Raw genomic sequence first — 20262 nt, forward strand, 5'->3', positions numbered from 1 at the left:
GTTAAACCAAATGCAGTCTTAGAGGTCACTGGTCATTCCCCAGTGCTGGAGTTTGAGGTCCCTCCTGTCATCCCTCTCACGTTCTCATCCAGATTCTCCAGTGGCGAGGGACTCGTGAGGGGGACTCATGAGACAATCGATCCACTTTCAGATGACTGACTGTTAATACAGTTTCTTTATATTTAGCTGTAATCTTATACCCTTCACCCTGGGGTGTTAGTTCTACTTGCTCGCAGCCACATAATATAAGTCTGAACCAATGGCTCTCAATTCTGGCTGCAGGGGAGCCTTTAAAAATCTGACATTTAAAGCTGCACCACGGACCACGTCAATCAGAATCAGTGAGAGTGGGACCCAGCATCAGTACTTTTTAAACTCCTTGGGGCATCAAAAAATGATTCCAATGTGCAGCCAAGGTCGAGGGTCACTAGCTTAAACTCTCTTCCACACTACGCTCTTTGTATAGTTACAGATGCCCTCACGTGAATGGCATCTTCCCTTCCATAGGTCGTGACTTTCAACCGTCCCCTGAGAGCAGGCAATGCCAGGCAACCCTGGAGAGAGAGGAGCAGTGTCAGAAACCACTGGGGAAGACCGGTGGCCCAAAGTCTGGGGTGCGAAGGACTTTGTTCCTTTCATATTTTTTAAAATACTGCCGGATAGGTAAATTGGACTTCATCAAAATTAAAACTTTGGTGCTTCCAAGGACACTGGCAAGTAAAGGGTCAATGAGATCTGTGTTATTTCTTAAAACAGCACGTGAACCAACAATTACCTTGAAAGTTTAATTTTAAGAAAGACAACAGGAATCAATTTTAACAAAAAAAAATACCCTATTGTGTTGAATTAATTTTACCTTAAGGAAATTTATCTTTTGACTAGTAACAGAATGAGTGTGCATAGTAAAAAATGTTGCTTTAAGAAATGAAAACACCTATTTCACCCCCAAATGATGAACACAAGAATTTAATTTTTCAGGTAACGCAGCTTCCCTTATGATGGTGTGAGGAGGGTTACTGCATGGCTTCTCTGCAGCAAAGTTACTTATCCTGGGGAAGCAGTGACAGGCAAGTGCTGCTTGCCTGTGTATGGGAGGGGCTGTAAAGGGACCTGGGCCTCCCAGCACTGTGGCTGGGAGTAGCTCGAGAAGAATGTGTTGAGACTTTACCTTTTACCCTTAGGATAACCAGTGTGCAATCAGAAAACACAGATTGCACTATTCAGGCAAAAACAAAAAACCAGCACCAATGTATTAACATTGTCCTGTCCTAGACGTTTCCTTTAAACCGTCATGTTTGCCACCACACCGAGCATAGGGTCCGTGTGAAATAAGAAGTCAGCACTCTTCCTGTCCACTGCCACAGCAGCTTTCTCTACCTCTGGTCTTCCAGACCTGCTTCTGGTCCTCCCAGCTGCTACCGCATTTGTGACCTCTTTTCCATCCTTGTCTGTCCTTCTCAGTCTGTTTCCTGGCTGTGAATCTGGCTTCTCTCAGTCATATTTCTGATTATGCACTTTAGCCATTTTGCCTCTGGTTCTCTCAAGTACTACTCTTCCCAACTTAGCACTTCTCTGGGAACCTCCAAGGTCAGTTTGACCTGGATGAAGACGCCCAACCCACGGAGATGCCCCATGAGCGGCCATACTCAGGTGCTGATGAGATGAACTGCAAAACCACTGGTGAAGCATGTGGCTAGAAGTGGGAGGGATAGTGTTTCTTCTCTTCTCCTTTTTCTTTTACTATCTTAGTTTGATCTCATCTGTTTGATTATTCCATACTTGTTCTTTTTCACACTGGTCATAGTTCCCACTGACCTTTATCTTACAGGACTTGTTAAGGAATGGCAACCAAGTCTCTTCTCACACACCAGTTCCAACCCATTGTTAATGGCTGCAGGAAATGTAGCATTTAAAAGATAACATGTGACCTCCATGCACCACCCAATCAGTCTGGCCTGCCTTAGGTTGGGGTGTGGTAGTCTTCAAAAGGACTGCCATCTTTGAACTGAGTAGTTTTTCCTTTTCTTCAGGGCTGGCATACTAACTGCAAAGACTTCAAAATGTCTCTTTGCATTCTTTTATTCCAACACCCATCTTTTAGTAAAGAAACTGTCGTTGACCACTGAACAACACAGGGATTATGGGTGCCAACCTCCTGCCCAAATCCATTTATAACTTTGACTTCCCAAACTTAACTGCTAATACCCTACTTTACTGACAACATAAGCAGTTAACACATATTTTGCAACACCATTTATATTATATACTGTAGTCTTACAATAAAGTAAGCCAGAAAAAAAGACAATGTTATTAAGAAAATCATTAGGAAGAGAAAATACATTATGTACTACAACTAGTTATTCAAAAAATCTGGTACAAGTAGGCTTGCACAGTCAAGGGTCAACCATGCTTCCAATGCACTAACGCTTTCCATTCGCGTTTGCAGATTTGAACACATCTGCAGATCAGAAACTGCGGGCACTGTGTCTTTTGTCCGGTGCCTTTGGCAGAATCCATTTTGTGGTTATAGTTTGGAAATTGTACAAATCATTCCAGCTTTAAGCGGAACAAAGGGGTGCTTCTGGGCTGAACGGTCTCAGAAAAAATACTGTCCTCCATTACTGAGAACCCTTTCCTCTGTGGCAGTGTCTCATCTTTCACTAACAATCGTCTGTCGTTACTGGTCTGTAATGGCAAAGCGTTGCCTCTGTCTTACAGTGGAAATGTAAATACCCAGATCACAGGGGTTAGCACAAAGTTCCATTCTTATCTTCCTGCCCCAAATCAGGCCGTTCCACCTCAGAGTCGTCCTACCTGTATGCTCCGGCAGGTTAATTCCCTACCAAGTGTCTTCCTGAAAGAGCACTGACCCCGCGTACCTTGTAGTGGAAGAGAAACAATCCACAGAACAGGCTGTACAGATCTGCTGTGAGCAGGGAGAGGTTGACCGAAGTGGCGCTGGTTTTCTTTATGACGACCGGCATGAAGCTGTAGAGACCGAACATGCAGGCAGTGAAGCCGACGTAGAGCAGGCCTGCGGGAGGGAAAGAGAGGCAGCGTCAGCCTCCGGGGCCTCTGTGTGTGCACAGCACTGATCACTCCCAGGAGGGGCTTTCCTTTCACTCCGTTAACTGATGGTTAGTATTGGGTAACACACAGCTAAAACATAGAAAGTAAAAATATACATAAACTTTCTGCTTCTCACTACATGTTTGATAATTTGTTTCTAGGAGTGAATCCCTCTTGGTGGCTACAGTCAGAACATGGGGTCAGGGCTTCTGAATTCCATTCTCGGTTGTGTGGTAATTAACTCCTACTATCCCTGTCAAACGATTTTCATCTTTTTCGCTGAGTTTTTAAAAATCCATTGTTGCTCAGCTATGGTTGTCCCACCTTTACCCTCACAGTCCTCCCCTACCTTGCCCCCCACTCCCAGTCAATCCCTCCATTGTCCATCCCCACGAGTCTTCTGTTTGTGTTCCTTTGCTTTCCCCTCCCCATCTTCCACCCGTTATCCCCCCTCACCCTTCCCTTCTGATCACTGTCCTTTATTTTCAAGTCTCTGGTTCTATTTTGCTCATTTGTTTATTTTGCCAATTAGGTTCCACTTAGTTTTTTATTTGCAAAACAGAACAAAACTGCTTGGCATCATGTATTGTTACATTGAAGAGATTACCTGTCAAAGAGATCAGGACTAAGTCAGAGCACTGAACTCTAATCTGAAACACGTGACCTTGGCAAGACAGTCACTGCTCTTAGCAGAAGGTGACCTTCCAGATTTGCAAATTCTGCTCAGCCCTACTGCCAACACACAGAGACCTATTCCTTTATCCCCTGTCCTAACATGCCGTGGGCTCTCACACGTAACTTCCGCTGTTTTCTAAATAAATAGGTAAATGCTTTGCAGACCATCAAACAATTAAGTTGTGCGAAAGAGAACAATTTTTTAAAAATGCCCTTAAAATTCTATATGGTTGTCCAGTCTCTCACCCTCTAAATATCTCTGTTTGTCTGATTATAACTTGATACGCAATTGTTAACACTAATTCTGTAAGTGCACAGTTTTGTTGGATCTAAATCTGTAGTCTGATTTATTTTTTCATAGATGTTGATATAACACAAATGTAGAAAAAAATGCTCATTTCTCTACCTTGAAAGAATAAGGCATAGAATAAGCATAAGTAATACAATTCAGTGGATCTTTGGGCTTTATAATATAATAAAAGTAACCAACCTTTCCAAAGGAATCCTTGATACAATGTATCTACTGTGGGCCCTGGGCAGACTGCTTCCTTGAATCCTGTGAGTTTTGGAGGATGTGGTAGGCATTGGACATCCAGTCCTTTTTACTGTGAAGACCAGTGACTCTTCCAAAAAGAAGTTTGTTTTTCCCACATGAAAAACACTTATGGGTATAAATCATCATTTTGATACTAAGTTTAAGGAAAGGCACATCGAAGCTATGTACGAAATTATTTTGACCAGTAAGCAAACTCAGTGCAACAGCCCCCTCTAGTGTGGGGGAAGCTCTCCAAGAGGAAACCGGAACGACCACTTTCCTGGTCCATCAAGTATGAGACTTGTCGTGGATAGTCCATGTGTGATACTAGATGGCTTCTGTCCAGCAGAAATCTTAATTCTCTAAAAATAGTCAATTTTGCTGTACTTGGGTTTCTTCCTACCTATTATTCATTTTCCTTTTAACCAAGTTACTAAAAATATAATACTAAATAATTTATAATCAATATATTAAAAAAACATGAAAATTAATTCAGTATTCCTTTAAAGAATCTGAGGTTAGCAGCAAGATATATCTTTAAATTAATTCATAAAAAATAATCAAACTTGATTCAAACACAATCTAGGCACCAAAGTCTTTTAAAATTTATTTATTTATTTAAATTTCAAAAAAAGATTTTGTTTATGTATCTATAGAGAGGGGAAGGGAAGGAGAGATGGAGAGAAATATCAATGTGTGGTTGCCTCTCGTGCATTTCCTGCTGGAAACTGGCCTGCAACCCAGGCATGTGCCCTGACAGGGAATCGAACTGCTATCCTTTGGTTCGCAAGCCTGCACTCAATCCACTGAGCTACACCAGCCAGGGCTTGTTTGTTTGTTTGTTTGTTTGTTTATAGCATCACTACTGAACTAGATTTTACATGACTGGGCTAGAATATTTCTGAATCCCAATCTTCTATTACATTACCTGGCATACCATGGATGCTCACATATTGGCTCTGATGTTTTATATTCACTAAATTATACATGTCCTGCGCTGAGCACTCTGTTATGGGCTAGCAGTGCAGTGGGAAACAGGAAAGGCAAGAGGCTTCAAGTTGGCACTAATGCTGGGAAGGAAGAAAAGGGTTCTTTACAGCAAATGGTAGGAGGCTTGCTTCAGGAAGTGTGACTAAGTAAGGCTTCTCTGTGGAGGTGGCATTTACCCTGATGGCTGAAGGACTAAGAGGACATGGCCACAGGAGGGGGGACTGTTTTAGGCAGGGAGACCTGCAAATGAAAAGACCTTCCAAAGGGACAAGGCCTGACGTGTTACAGGAGCTGCCAGAGGACAGAGTGGCTGAGCAGCATGAACGGAATAGGGCAGTGAGAAGAGCTGAGGTTGGACAATCAGGCAACAGGTGAATTATGCAGGGCCTTGCATGTCTTGGAAAGAAATTTATGCCTTAGTCTAAGGTAATAAGAAGCCTCCCTCTGGTCACGAGGGAGGCATCGGTAAACATACTTTGCCTCCTCACATAACCACAGATAGAAGTACAACTAGATCTCAAAACAAATGCCACCCAGACGATCAAAAAATGGTTCTGTATGGAAGTCAGACAATGAAAGTTTTAAAGAAGCCATGTTCATCCAGACGCATAGGAGGGGTGGAGATGCAGAGATGAACAGAGATGGGCAGAGATGGGCAGAGATGCACAGAGATGCGCAGAGATGCGGAGTGCAGTGGAGAGACGGGGGTGGTGGAACTGGCAGTCCCACATTCACATGTGGTGGATAAAAACTGGGAGGGATACCCTGACAGCCAGTGATCCCAGCACCAGGCTCTCAAGGACTGCACAGCACAGGATTCCAGTGCCAAGAAGGCAAATCCCTGTAACATCCAGCTGTAAAAACCAGTGGGGTTTGGGGTGGCAGAAGAAACTTCCAGATTTTCAAGGAACTCCACTTAAAGGGCCAGCACAGATTTAGAATGTACTCACCCCCCCCTCCTCCCGGATCTCAGCATCAGGGCAACAACTAGAATGGCACCAGTTGTATATGGGGAGTAAGGGAAGTGACTGGAAGCAGAGTGAGTGCCGGGCAAACCTCCAGAAACCAGGCAGTGGCATAGTCCCCTCTCTAAGTCCTCCCCCAACACAGAGCCAAAAAGGAGTGAATTGGGTTGCCCCACCCTGGTGATTACCTAAGGCTGTGCCCCACACAATTTACAGTGCTTTTTCTACAATAGGCCATGCTACTAAGACAGGGAGTCAAAGCAGCCCTGCCTAATACACAGAACTATACAGGGAAACTGCAAAATTGAGGAAACAAAGAAATATGGACCAAATGAAAGAAGAGAAAAAAAAAAACCCTAGAAATAGACCTAAACAAAACAGAGATAACCAACCTGTCAGATGCAGTTTTCAAAACACTGGTAATCAGGATGCTCAAAGAACTCACTGAGTATGGCTACAAACATAAAAAACGACCCAGGCAGAAATGAAGGTTACACTAAGTGAAATAAAGAAAAATCTATAAGGAGCCAACAGTGGAGGGGATGAAGCCAGGATTCATATCAACAATTTGGAACATAAGGAAGAAATAAACATTCAACCAGAAGAGCAGAAAGAAAAAAGAATTTTAAAAATGAGGATAGTATGAGGAGCCTCTGGGACATCTCCAAACATACCAACATCTGAATCATAGGGATGCCAGAAGGAGAAAAGGAGGAGCAGAAAATTGAAACTTATTTGAAAAAATACTGAAAGAAAACCTCCCTAATTTGGCAAAGGAAACAGACATACAAGTCCAGGAAGCACAGAGAGTCTCAAACAAGTTGGACCCAAAGAGAACCACACAAAGACACATCATAATTAAAATGCTGGAGGTTAAAGATATATAGAGAGAATCTTAAAAACAGAAAGAAAAAAGAAGTACATACAAAGGAGTTTCCATGAGACTGTCAGCTGATTTCCTAAAAGAAACTTTATAGGTGAGAAGGGACTGGCAAGAAGTATTCAAAGTGATGAAAAGCAAGGACCTACAACCTAGATTACTCTATTCAGCAAAGCTGCCATTTAGAATGGAAGGGCAGATAAAAGTGCTTCCCAAACAAGGTAAAGCTAAAGGAGTTCATCATCAACAAGCCATTATTACATGAAATGTTAAAGGGACTTATTTAAGAAAAAGAAGATGATCAAAACTATGAACATTAAAATAGCAACAACATTCATTGGCTGGTGTGGTTAAGTAGATCAAGTGCCAGCCTGTGAACCAAAGGGTTACCAGTTCAATTCCCAGTCAGGGCACATGCCTGGGTTGTAGGGGTTCATTAGCTCCTTAAAGAACGTTAGCGGCCCTGGCTGGTGTAGCTCAATGGATTGAGTGTGGGCCTGAAAACCAGAGAATTGAGGTTCGATTCCCAGCCAGGGCACATGCCTGGGTTGCAGGCCAGTTCCCAGTGGGGGACGCACGAGAGGCAACCATACATAGATATTTCTCTCCCTCTCTCCTTCCTTTCCCTTCTAAAGATAAATAAATTAAAAAATTTAAAAAAAAAAAAAGAACGTTAGCAATGCATTGGATGGCCCAGCTTGGCCCAGTAGGACAAACATACATTGATGTTTCTCTTCCTCTTTCTCCCTTCCTTCCCCTCCCTCTAAAATAAATAAAATATTTTTTTTAATGGCAACAAATTCACAACTATCAACAACCGAATCTAAAAAAACAAACAAACTAAGCAAACGACAACAGGAGAAGAATCATAGATGTGAAGATCAGCTGGGAGGGAAAAGGGAGAGTACAAGGGAAGAGGAACAGGAAATAAGAAGCATAAATGGCAGGTACAAAATAGACAGGGGGAGGTTAAGAACAGTATAGGAAATAGAGAAGCCAAAGAACTGGTACACATGACCCATGGGCATGAACTAAGGGGGTGGGTTGCTGGAGAGAATGGGGGTACTGGGCAGAGAGGGCAAAGGGAAAAAAATTGGGACAACTGTAACAGCATAACCAATAAAAATATTTTTAAAAAGGGAAAAAGGAAGACTATGAAGAGTCTAGCAGGTGGCTAATAGCTGATCTATTGTGACACATTTTTAAGAAATGACTGGCTACTGTGCAGAGAAGGGATAGGAATGAGCAAAGCACAGGAGGAGACCAGTGAGAAGTGTAGTGTCACAGTCTGTGCAAGAGATGCTGGTGGCTTTGCTCAGAATGGCAGTGGATGAAGGGAAGTGGCGGGCGTGTGAAGACCCAGCAAGTCTGGAGACAGACTGGATGGGACAGAGGACATTGAGGGTACCCTTGGGTTCTTAATGGCCGGCGAACTTATAAACCGGGTGAAGTGTGATGCCATTTGCTGATCTGGAGAGAAGTGAAGAAGGAGCAGGTTTTCAGGGAGAATAAAAAGCTCCATTTTGAACGTGTTAAATTGTACATGCTTATATATTCTCCTAGAGGATTTGTCCATTAGGGAGCTAGATATATAATTGGCAGGCTCAGAGGGGATGTGTGACTTTATAATCATAATTGGTGAGCCAAGGAGAGTAGGAAAACACACACACAGTAGTTTTACTCTATTCACCAGGCTACCCCAGGGATCCTTCAAGCTTTAACATTCTAAATGAATTTTTAACAACCATAGAAATTAAATTTAGGGGGATGTGAGTGGAATGCATAAACCATCACAGTTAATCACTTTATTAGGTCAATCAGGGTTTTTGTGTGTGAATATCCTGTTCCGTGAGCAAAACGTAGTCGGCCAAATGAACACATGACGGGACTGACAGTGGGAATGCGGAACAGTGCAGTCGGCTGATTTGCTCTTCTTAGATGAACATTAGCTCCTTAATGAACGTTAGCAATGCATCGGATGGCCCAGCTTGCTGCTCAGGCAGCATTTTCAAACAATCCACCAACATGATGAAACAAGTGAACTGTATTAATTTTTGACTGACAACTACATAATGGCTGCAATAACTACACTTATAGACAGAGCATGTGTATAACCATTCCTTAATTGAAAGTTTCCTTTCTCACTGAAGATAGAATTCATTCACTCTTGTCCTAGTGCAGCAAAAGACTAAAGACTAAAGAGATTGGAAAGAATACTGTCAGCTGATATGGACTGAGAACTTTCCATAGTGTCAGGTACTATGGACTTTATATACATTAATTAATTAATCTCCACAACAGTATAATGCCATTACTACTGTTACTCTCTTTATACAGATACAGAAAGGAGCTTATAGAGTGAATCAGACAAGAAACACAGTCCATATCAGGTTCACTAGGGGAAATTTAATATGGGGCACAAGTTACAAAGATCTTTGAACAGACGACAGAGGAAACAGGGATGTTGAGGCAGCACAGGGAGTAGCAATGACAGTAAGTTACACCCCTGGAGTTGGAGCCAGTGAGGAGGCCACGCTACCAGGGATCAGGAGGTAGGAAACCCAGCAGAGGTGGCATCACGGAGGAGACTCAGCTCTTGCTAGAGACACAACCCCAAACGGAGAGAAACAGCGAGAAGTACCCTGGTTTCTTTCTCACACCCTCCAATCTCCCACTGCTGCCTCGCATTGGCCAAGTCTAGCCGGAAGACAGTTGACAAGGGTGCTGTGACTGGGAAGTGTAGTTTGCATGAGCCTCTACAAGACAGAGCAGGTATGGGCAAGAAGCAGACGGATCTGAGAGTAAACAGGCAACAGGCCAGACCACAGAGGGGGTGACTTGCGCCCAGGTCACAGAGATGACCTGACTTTAAATTCAGAGCACATACCATTATCTATAGTATATTTTACATTATATAGTATACTTTAATTACTATGAAGAGAAATATTCCTTGAAGGAGTGAGCATCTTGTTTTACATATGATGATATACATGATATATACACATATCATATATATACCATATAAGAATATATGCTGTATACATATATAAAATATGATATATGATATATACATGTATATAGTATATGTCTATATATGTTGTATATATTTTATTTCATAAGTTTCTTTGTGATCAAACTGGTATTCTGTTTTTCAATTTTTTAATTTTATTTTTAAATATTATTTCTAATTATCTTAATAATTACAATAATTATTTTACAATAATTATTATTTGCAATAATTACAATAATTATTTTAATTATTATTTTTAATTCTTAAAAATAAAGACTAAGTAATATGGTTTCTCAGAACATTTGCATAAGGCTTAGCCTGTAAAGGGCGGCAGGCTGGCGGGGCTTGCTGAGATAGTGCACATTAGTCCCACCACAGGCAGTCATGACCTTGGTCAAGTCACCTCAACACCCCAGGCCTCTGATTCAACATTGGTTTTTAAAAAACCAGGGTACTCTTGCTTGCGTTGGTGTGGCTCCGTTGATTGGAGTGTTGTCCTATAGACCAAAAGGTCGTGGGTTCAATTCCTGGTCAGGGCTCATGCTTAGGTTCTGGGACCAGTAGGAGAGGCAACCAATTGATGTTTCTCTCTGACACTGATGTTTCTCTCTGACACTGATGTTTCTCTCTGACACTGATGTTTCTCTCCCTCCCTGTCCCTCACTTTAAAATGAATAGGCATGTCCTTGGGTGAGATAAGAATGAACAAACAGCAACAGAAAAGGTGTATTCTTAGTTTTCCTTAAGGTCATTTCTGCTCTGTGGTTCCATTATTCCTCTTCCGGGAAAAGGCCACCTGTCCTGTTTTAGGCTCCAGGACAAAAACAAACAAGCCACACCCACAACGTGAAAAGGCAAGGAGCCCCTTGAACCCTGCAGACCTGTGCCAGCTGACCCGCAGCACACTTTTCCTTGCCCCTGACATCTGACTTTCCCATGGGCTTACATTTGTTCACACGTCCTTTAGCACAACACAGCAAATGGGGTAACAGAATGTTTAAGTTATTTATTAGATTTTCAACTGTGACCTGAACACACCTGCCCCCCAGGGGGACATTCAGCTCTATTAAGTCATACATTTTACTTGAATTTGACGATTAGGTAACCAGACCCAGTATTTCTGTTCAGTAGAGTAAAACAAAAAAGTAAAAATAAACAACAAAAACTGTTATCTTCTTGCTTTTAATTGCTTTGTAACTTGCAATTGGTCAACATTATAGAAAAATAACAGCATCTGTTTTTTTAAAAAATGCCTTCCAAGTCCAGAAAATATTTATTATTCCACTTACTCCATAGGAAAGAAGCATCTTTTTACTTTGAGAAAGTAGCAACTGTGTGAGCTGCTCATGAGACTGTCTGAAGGTGAGGACTGAGGCGGAGAGAAGGAGGGGAGAGACATGCATCGTTAGATGGTGGGAGATGAAGACAGTCTAGATTCAGTCTCTTAGCAAGGCACGGTGAGCTCTCCATTGAGACACACAGCAACCAGAGCTTGGGCTCTTGAGAGACCTCTCAAAGCGGAGGGGGTGCTTTAGGAGGACGCTGACCCCCTGATGTGTCCCTGCCTCTCTGATCCATGAGTCCCAGCAGCTGATACGCCATCTCCTGGTTGCCCAGAAAGTAAATGCAATGTCAAGCTTAAATAGTTCTGCCATCCTCTTGTCATTCACTGATTTGATTACTAAAAAATTATTTTCATTGAATATGTGCCTAGGAAGTAGTCAAACAACAGAACCTTGCATAGGTCAGTATGAAATAAAGAGGACAAAGGTAGTTTGCAGCAAAAAAAGTCTCAAGCCCAACCCTATCATTGCTTCAGAAAGAAAAGGATGAATATTTGATTTCCTTTCTAGACCGTTTTGGCCTCATTTCCCATCAGGAATTAAACAAATGGCTCCATAATGTGTTCCTTTTACCCAGCCCTTCATCATTTCTGACTGCAGGGGATTGATATTTTAATGGTAATATGAGAGCTCAGAATAAAACTACCTTTTGATGACACATTAACTAACACCAAATCGTAACAGAACCTTGGTGGACATGCACATGACATCCACATAATTGGAGGACAAGTTATTTTTCTTATTGCTATTACTATTAATATAACATTAATTTATACTCACGGACCACTGCAGGCGAAGCACAGGTAACATTTTGTTTCCTGGTGCTGGGAGTCACCAAAGCAAACGCTTCTGTCACCTGCAGCTGGTTCCTTTTCCCAGCGGCCCTCTTCACCCCGCCCCCACCCTCACCACATGCCTTCTCCCCCTCTGCTGATTTTCATTTCACTGTAGTGTTCTATAGCGAAACTCAAGAGAAATTAAACGGCAGGGCTCTGTGACAGACACAAGGGCTGATCAGCCCTTGAAGTCACTAGACATAATCCCCAGGGAGAGTCATGCATAATTTTGTAGTTTGCAGTGTGTCTTGGGGAAGGGTGGGGGATTATCTCAGTAGCCAGTGGTTCTGGATGCTCTGAGGCTGAGGGCAGATAGAGTGCTACAGGAAAGTTTATGTTATTGCCCTCACTCGTGGAAGCAGAATTTGACTTAAGCTGTTAATTCCATCAAAGTTCATATAAACTGTAGATGGCTCAGGCAGGCAACTTCCGGGTGGGGAACCACATGTATTTTCACTCCAGTTTACATTCACTGTGCACACAGGTTCCAAGCACCCCCATAAGCCAAGCTCCGTGCTCAGGGCCGGAACTCATGGGTCTTGGCATAGACACCGAGGAGATAGTTTGGGGGCTGAGGGTATTGAATGTCAGTCTCTCCTAGAGTTTTCTGTGTGGTCATTACAGCATCATCTAGGATCTCAAGTCTTGTCCTTTTTTTTTTATTTAAGAGAAAAGTGATTTTTAGAAACAAGTGAAATGTGAGATGCCTTGGATGACTATTACCCAGCTCCAAGCATCTCTGGTATTTTTTACCAAGTCCATTCTGAGATCAATTAACTGTTTCTTCTGTGCCAAATGCTCCCATCTGAAAAGGTGTTTATGGGCTCAGAACATCCATTACACTGTTTTTTGATTCCGCCTTTTTGTTAAGTTCCATTTGTTCCCCTTTTCCAAAGTGCCACTCTTTAATGATCACATCGGTTCTGTGTCTCTGGGCTACAGCAAATTGCAGTCCCTCCTTCTGGTTGGTCTTTAACCCAATAACATACTTGTGTGTCTATGCTAATGATATCTTGACAGTGATAATGGGCAGAAGCTCCATTAGGAAACATTATGAATCATCCAGTTCAGCCCCTTCTAGTGTGCAAGAATTCCTAAAACGACAAGGGGGTTTCCTTTTCTTTTGTCCCCTATATTCTACACCCTTTCACTGTTTGTGCCCCATCCACACTACTCCTCAAACAGCTCTCCCAGGTCCACTAACAACAGCATCTTACCGATTTGCCAATCCCAGGGCACCTTTAACAGCTCCTTGTGCTCCATTATAGCTCTGCAAATTAAAAGAAAGTGGACCTGATGAGCAAGATTAGGATGCATCCTACTTCTCCTCTTCACTTACCAGATTTATACAAATCATGAAGCAACCAACTGGATCTCACAACTACCTCTGGGGTCACAGAGGCAATCTAATTTGGCAGAGCGAGGTTTATCTTCGAGGATTTTGTCAGGTGCAGCCAGCAGTGGTGGGAGTGTGCCAGTAGGCATGGTGGAGCTCCAACCTCCCACTGACCTTCAAACCCGAGCAGTCTGCCTAGAGCCTTTGCTGCCTTTCCCTTGGATGCTTCCTGAAAAGGAAATGGCAGGGCTGGGAGCACTTCCGTGCTTGCAGGTGCAATCAATTTTCTGATTGAGCATTGTTTAGGACAGTGATGCTCAAACTTAAATGCACAAAAAAGTCATCTGGAAAGCATGTTGAAAGAGTTTCCTGGGCCCTATTCCTAGAGACACTGGTTCCATCGATCTGGGAGGGGACCGTGGGTATGCGGGTGGGAGGGGTTCTCAGGCGACACCAGTGCTTCTGGGCAGAGAAGCACTCTTGGAGAATCACTGCTCTAGAAGAGGGCCAGGAGGCGAGGCTGGCGCCACTCGGCCAGGGTTATCTGGTTCCAGTGGGCCCTTGATGTATCCCATTGCCAAACTCACCCACACGCCTCTTCCGTTATTTTGGTAGCAGTGTCTCTGAAGGGCTCTGCGGGCTGTAATGGACTGCAACCGAAGCAAATAAACACTAGATCTCTGAATATATTTTTTGGATTCAAGAATAATAATCCATAAAATGAGCCATCCATCTACAAAATGTTGGTTCTGAATAGCTGAGCTAGGCCATTTCTTTTCATCTCACAAACCTAAAGCACCAAATTTAGGAGCTTTAAAATGCCATCATGCTTTAAAAATGAAGCGAAAATAAATCCTCCGAGAACCTTCCCATCTCCGTGTCTCGTGTGCTCCGGAGCTTTTCACCGCTGTCTAAAGGAACCGAAACTTGGAGGATTCTTGGAAACAGCCTAAGTGCAAAACATTTTTGAAGTGATGGCAACATCTCTTCCATAAATAATTTTAAACACTAAACCAATACAGTTACAAAGGATTTGCTTTGTAGAAAGTGACCTGGTGAAATTAGAATTGCTTGCTTTGTAAAAACAGATTTGGTGAAATTAGGCTGGATGGCATAGATTTATTCAGCTCTTATGCAAAACTAAAATATATGGTCTTTCTTGATGAAAAATTTTACTTTATTTGACATTTATTCTCACAGCAATTTCTGAGGCACAAGTAAGTGATGACTTATATGTTCCAGTGCCAGAATTATTGCAAAGTTGATGTTTTTGACTTTTTGAGGTTTAGTGACTATCTGAGTTATATCTTCATCTATTTAAGGAAAGTGGAAATGTTAAATTTCTAAGAGATGAATTTGAAATATGACTCACTCATGCAAATCCACAGGCAAAAAAAAAGTAAAAATGTATAAAAGGGCAAATTTAAACTGTAAGATTTCTAGTGGCAGTTGTCACTAGTAAACAGAATGTACCTTTTGGGAAGTACATCAGATCATTCCATCTATACTTTAGTTTTTCTATTTCTTTGAGCAAAATCCCACTGGCTGGTTTGGGAGAATCAATGTACTTCTAATGGTTTCTTGTAACTTATCTTTAAAGTCCATTAAAAGTTTTCCAAATAATTTATAATAAACTTGTTTAGTTTGAAAGAAATTTACTAATTAAGATAACTGAGTTTTCAGATTTCATGTGAGAGAATGGTGACATGTTCCCAGCTGTGATTTTTATAAAATGAAGTGACCAACCCAAGGCCAAAGAAAAACTTTGCAAGCATAAGCCCCACTAGTCTCTACTGTCTGTTATTTTCTTGTTATTTTACTCACAATTGAATTCCACTGAAAAATGCTCCGAAGAGTCCGATCATTCCCAGGAATTCCACTCGGCTGAGTGTTCGGATGATGTATTCTTCCCAGACATTAGAGATGCCATAGAGTGTGGCTCCTCCTAAGACCAGAAGGTCCCCAACCAGCTTATTTTCCCCTGGGAACCAACAAAACAAACAAACACACAAAAAGAGGGAGCTTCGTTAAAATTTTCCTAAAAAAAATTTAACATCAGCAAAATCAGTTACCAACAGCTATTCTATTCTGACACTTTTATAGAAGTTCTGTAACTTGCCAACTGAGATTCAGTAAAGTCTGTTTATGGGCAGTCAGATATGTTCCAGCCACAAGTCTCCCTTAGTTAAGAAAGGTGCCGCTTTCTTCTGGATTGCACCGTTTCCACAGAGCCCCGTCTTCGCCCAGGAGTATGTCTATGAATGGAAGCTAACACACCTGCTGGAGGGTGCTTTCCAACAGTTTGGTGACCATGGTGTAGAACAAACAGAAGCAATCTAACTCTCCACCCTCTGTTAGACAGGGAGAGAAGCTAAACAGGAGCCGAGGCTCTATTTTGACCATGGGCAAAATATGGGCCTATTTAGCAAATGAGAGTGAAAGGGAGTATGGGTTGAAATTTTCAACTCCCCTAAAGTAACTAACATAACAGTGAAAATATATGTAATTCATATCACATTAACATCTTCCTTTTTTCCATAGAAAGTATCTATTTGTTTTAAACTCAGTTTGGGTTAGTTTCAGTTTATGTCTAATTTTATTTATTTATTTATTTAAAAGATTTTATTTATTTACCTTTAGAGGGGAAGGGAAGGAGAGAGGGAGAGAAACATCAATGTATGGTTGCCTCTCGTGAGTCCCCTGACGGGACTGGCCTGCAACCCAGGCATGTGCCCTGACTGGGAATCGAACCGCAATCCTCTAGTTTGAAGGCCTGCACTCAATCCACTGAGCTACACCAGCCAGGGCAGTTTATGTCTAGTTTTTAATGAATGTTGTACCCAGCTATTTTCTATAGTTAGGCAAACTCCACTTTGGGAAGTGGGAAGGCCAGGAAGGAGAGTGGACATCCGCGGTGGCACGATCTCACTGGTAGACTGGCACCCGAGTAGCCTCCAGCTCTGTCCTGCACAGGTAGGTGACAGAAGCTGGACAAATATGCTGCTCTGGGACAGGAATGGTACGGGATGGGAAGGGTACTTTCCTGAGCATGATTCTAAGGAAGAGACTCAACTCGAGTAGCCTGAGATTCCCAGGTTAGCTGGAACAATCTAAAACTGTAGAAGCACATTCTCACTACTCATTTGGAAGCACTGAGAATTTTCTAGAAGTGGTTTCACATAAAAGAACCTGGGCTGGGTCTGGGGAAAGACCTGTTCATTCATGCCTCTGTGGTCACCTTGGGAGATTATATATTCACTCTATATGGTGCCCCTTTTTCTGAAGCAACTTCCCACTCCTGAAGGATCAGAGAGAAAGGAGAAGAGAACCCGAAAACCAGGAGAGCTCCTTGGAATTGTCCTTGAGGCACTGGAGCTGAGGCACTGGAGCTGAGACTCTGGATTTGCAAGGGCTGGGAGTCCCCCCTGGGGCTGTGGGGAGCAGATGAGGCCCCAGTGAGAAACCGGACATTGTGAGGGCTTCCCTGTTGCTCCTTCTGGGGAAACTGAAGTTGCTGTTACAGAGTGCTATCTATAGCAACCCGATTAATCTTTTTTTATGTGTCCACTAGAAAATACTGACAAAACCTTAAATTTTAAGTAATTTGCTTGAGGAATAACCTGTAAAATAAAAAGAATCCATTACTAAAATTATAATGAGCGTGATTTGGTCGCTTTTTATTCAGAATCATTTTAGAATCTTGTGATTACACAGGGTTATTATTATGAATGTCAATTATTGTCCTACTAGTGAAGTGTGGAGGTGCTGCTTAATAGAATTCCTGGTTAATGAAATTAATTTTGTCTGAATGAATTCAGGAAGGCTAAATTCTCATAAAGTATTTTAATAGAAATTAAGGGAACATCAGTCTACCTTGTAAAAGTCTAAGAAGGGGCCAGACTGTTTCAATAATCAGTCTTGCCAATCTTTTACAAATTCCACACTTGTACAGCTGTGGCCTTTTTTGTTAACTGGACTTCAACTATATGAAATCTACTCTAGGATAGTTTGAACAATAATTATTGTTTTTTTAATGTTCTTTTTAAAAAAGATTTTCTTTATTTATTTCTAGAGAAAGGGGAAGGGAGGGAGAAAGAGACAGAGAGAAAAATCAATGTGTGGTTGCCTCTCATGTGTCCCCAAGTGGGGACCTGGCCCACAACCCAGGCATGTGCCCTGACTGGGAATAAAACCTGCAACCCTTTGGTTTGCAGGCCAGCACTAAATCCACTGAACAATACCAGCTAGGGCTAAGTGATAATTACTGTTAATAATAATATAATTTTGTGTAACTGTATGTTTAAAAGTATTTTTTGGTTGTTAGTGACAAAATGATTAAATATTATTTATAAATATTTACTAGTCAGTATATTTATCAGTTTTAGATCATTTAAAAGTACATACACATACATATTACATGTATAAAAATTTAGTCAGTTAAATATAATTAAATTAACCAGGACATGATTTTATTCAAGCACATTATATAATGAAGTATTTGATATAAGAAATGACTAAAACTAATATTTTCTATCTACAAGTTGTATCTATTAACTGGAAAGTACATGTTACTCCATGTTTTGTGTACTGTTAGTGCACTGAACATGGTGGTGCCGGTTTCTGTGCAATGTTCACTGAGAAAATTTTATTATACCCAGCAAATCTGTCATTTATGTATGCACAAAACTATGATGAGTGGTTCTGTTGTGCAAATTTGGGGCAAATGAACACATTTGAAAGTAGACATCCATTCAACCAGTGCCTTCACTCCTTTCTCTGAATTTTACACCACTGGAACTTCGTATGGCACCCACTGCATTCTATTGCATGTCTGTGACTTGTTCACTCGTGTTAACAAGTGTCTTTCCTCCTGCCTGTTTTCTTATGCCGTGGGTGGAGGGGCCTGGGCTGTGGCTTCCTTAGCTTTATACTGTGTGCTCCTGGATCCTGACATATTGTAAATTCTTAGTAAATGTTTACATGAACCCAGCTGACTGAAAGGGTCAGCAGCTTTCAACAGGTAGACATGGGCTCTCATCACATCTCTGCCACTTGTTAGCTGTGCACATTGGGCGAGCTGTAGTGTCTCTCTGCACTTCACCTTCCTTATTGTGAGAACACAGTAATGTAAATAAAAGAATACAAAATAATGTAAAATGCTTAGCATATCATCTTACACTTGGTGAGTATTCACTGAATGGTGGTTTAAAAGAGTAGATCATTCCCTTTAAATGGCTAGGTCACCTGTATCTGCATTGGCTATTTCCCATTTCGGACTGCTTCTTGGTTCGCATCAATCCAGTAATAATTGTTTTGCAAAACTGATTTTCCTTATGAGAAATGTTGTTTAAGTATTAGAAATACCATGTTTGGAGGTATATCTGTGTCTACGAGGCAATGGAAGAAAAAAAAGAAAGGCTATTCAAAATCACTGCTTTTTACTAGATCAAAAATTAAATGTTGGATTATACTGTTCGGGAGTGTTGAAAGACTATTAGTGTAATTAATAAAAATGAACCCATCCCATTGAGTATTTTTGAGTTTTAAATGTGACCAACTGCCTGTTTTACTGGGACTCTTTGGGTTTCCCAGGTGGCTGGGAACACCCACCCATTCTGGGACAATCGTTCACCCTAATTTACTATAACAGGATGGCTATACATTTCTTACAAAAATCACAATTATGGAAAAATAACTATTCCAGTGAAACGGCACTGCAATATTCTCTCTCTAGAGAGAATACTGGCTAGATTTCACATTTAGGCCATACCTGTCTGTCAGTACTGGTACGCCCTTACACAAGTGTCTTATCTTCCCTAGGCCTTGACTTCTTCATCAGCAAAAATGAGAGTAAAAATGCTTTTTTACATACTTAGAGTAATTAAAGAGATAATAATGATGGTGTTTAATTCTATAGCTCCCTGAAAATATATTTTCTTTCTTGAAATAAATACAAAATTATGTCTAATACTTGTTACGGGTACCTAGCATCTTTGGTAAGTGAAATAAAAGATGTAGTAAATGTATTATGGTGGAAAAAGAATGTTTTGAGGAGCAAGAAATACCTTTTATAATAAGGAGCTCTTTTAACCGAGTTTTATTTTAACTCTACTACTTACTAACCTTCCCGTTTAACCCATTCTTTTTCCGAGGAGAGTAGACATGTGATGGGGAAGTATCTTTCTGGCCTCGCTAAGTCATTTTCACACACTCCACCATCAGTAACAGTCCGAGGGGCCACCTTTACTGCAGGCCTGCTCCCCTGTGCATCAGTAAACGAAGAGCTGGTCTTCAGAGGAGGCCTATAAGGCCAGACTGGAGTAAGGTGGCAAAGAGGGAGTGCACTGATAGGCTCACCGATCTTACTGACAAAGTTGAGAAAGACACGTCCTTTCAGGGAGCTCAAAGGCACGGGACCTTCCTAGGGTGGATGACCAGCTGTATCTGTGACAAGCACAGAATTGGAACAGGAGGGCCGTTGGGGCCCTTCCCACAGTAAACCCCACCGCACAGGCTCCAAGGCAGAGTCTCCAACACCTTGCCCTGCAGGTGCCTTCTCTCCACCTCTGGAAAGCACCTTGGCTCAGAGTTCCCCAGAAGAGTAAGAGCAATCTGATAAGGAA

At 41.7% G+C, this 20262-nt stretch overlaps 1 protein-coding gene across 1 annotated transcript in view; it reads right to left on the reverse strand.

The window, feature by feature from the left end:
* SLC35F1 (solute carrier family 35 member F1) overlaps nucleotides 1-20262 on the reverse strand; it is a 350399-nt gene that overhangs the window by 26457 nt on the left and 303680 nt on the right. Inside the window, exons 5-7 of the mRNA XM_037158132.2 lie at nucleotides 15464-15620; nucleotides 13521-13573; nucleotides 2880-3034 (exon numbers count right to left, since the gene is read on the reverse strand). Of these exons, the coding sequence (XP_037014027.1) occupies nucleotides 2880-3034; nucleotides 13521-13573; nucleotides 15464-15620 (365 nt within the window). The remainder of the gene's footprint in view (nucleotides 1-2879; nucleotides 3035-13520; nucleotides 13574-15463; nucleotides 15621-20262) is intronic.

This window comes from Artibeus jamaicensis, unplaced genomic scaffold, assembly GCF_021234435.1.
Source record: "Artibeus jamaicensis isolate MK-2021 breed Jamaican fruit bat unplaced genomic scaffold, CSHL_Jam_final contig_387, whole genome shotgun sequence".
Classification (NCBI taxonomy): domain Eukaryota; kingdom Metazoa; phylum Chordata; class Mammalia; order Chiroptera; family Phyllostomidae; genus Artibeus; species Artibeus jamaicensis.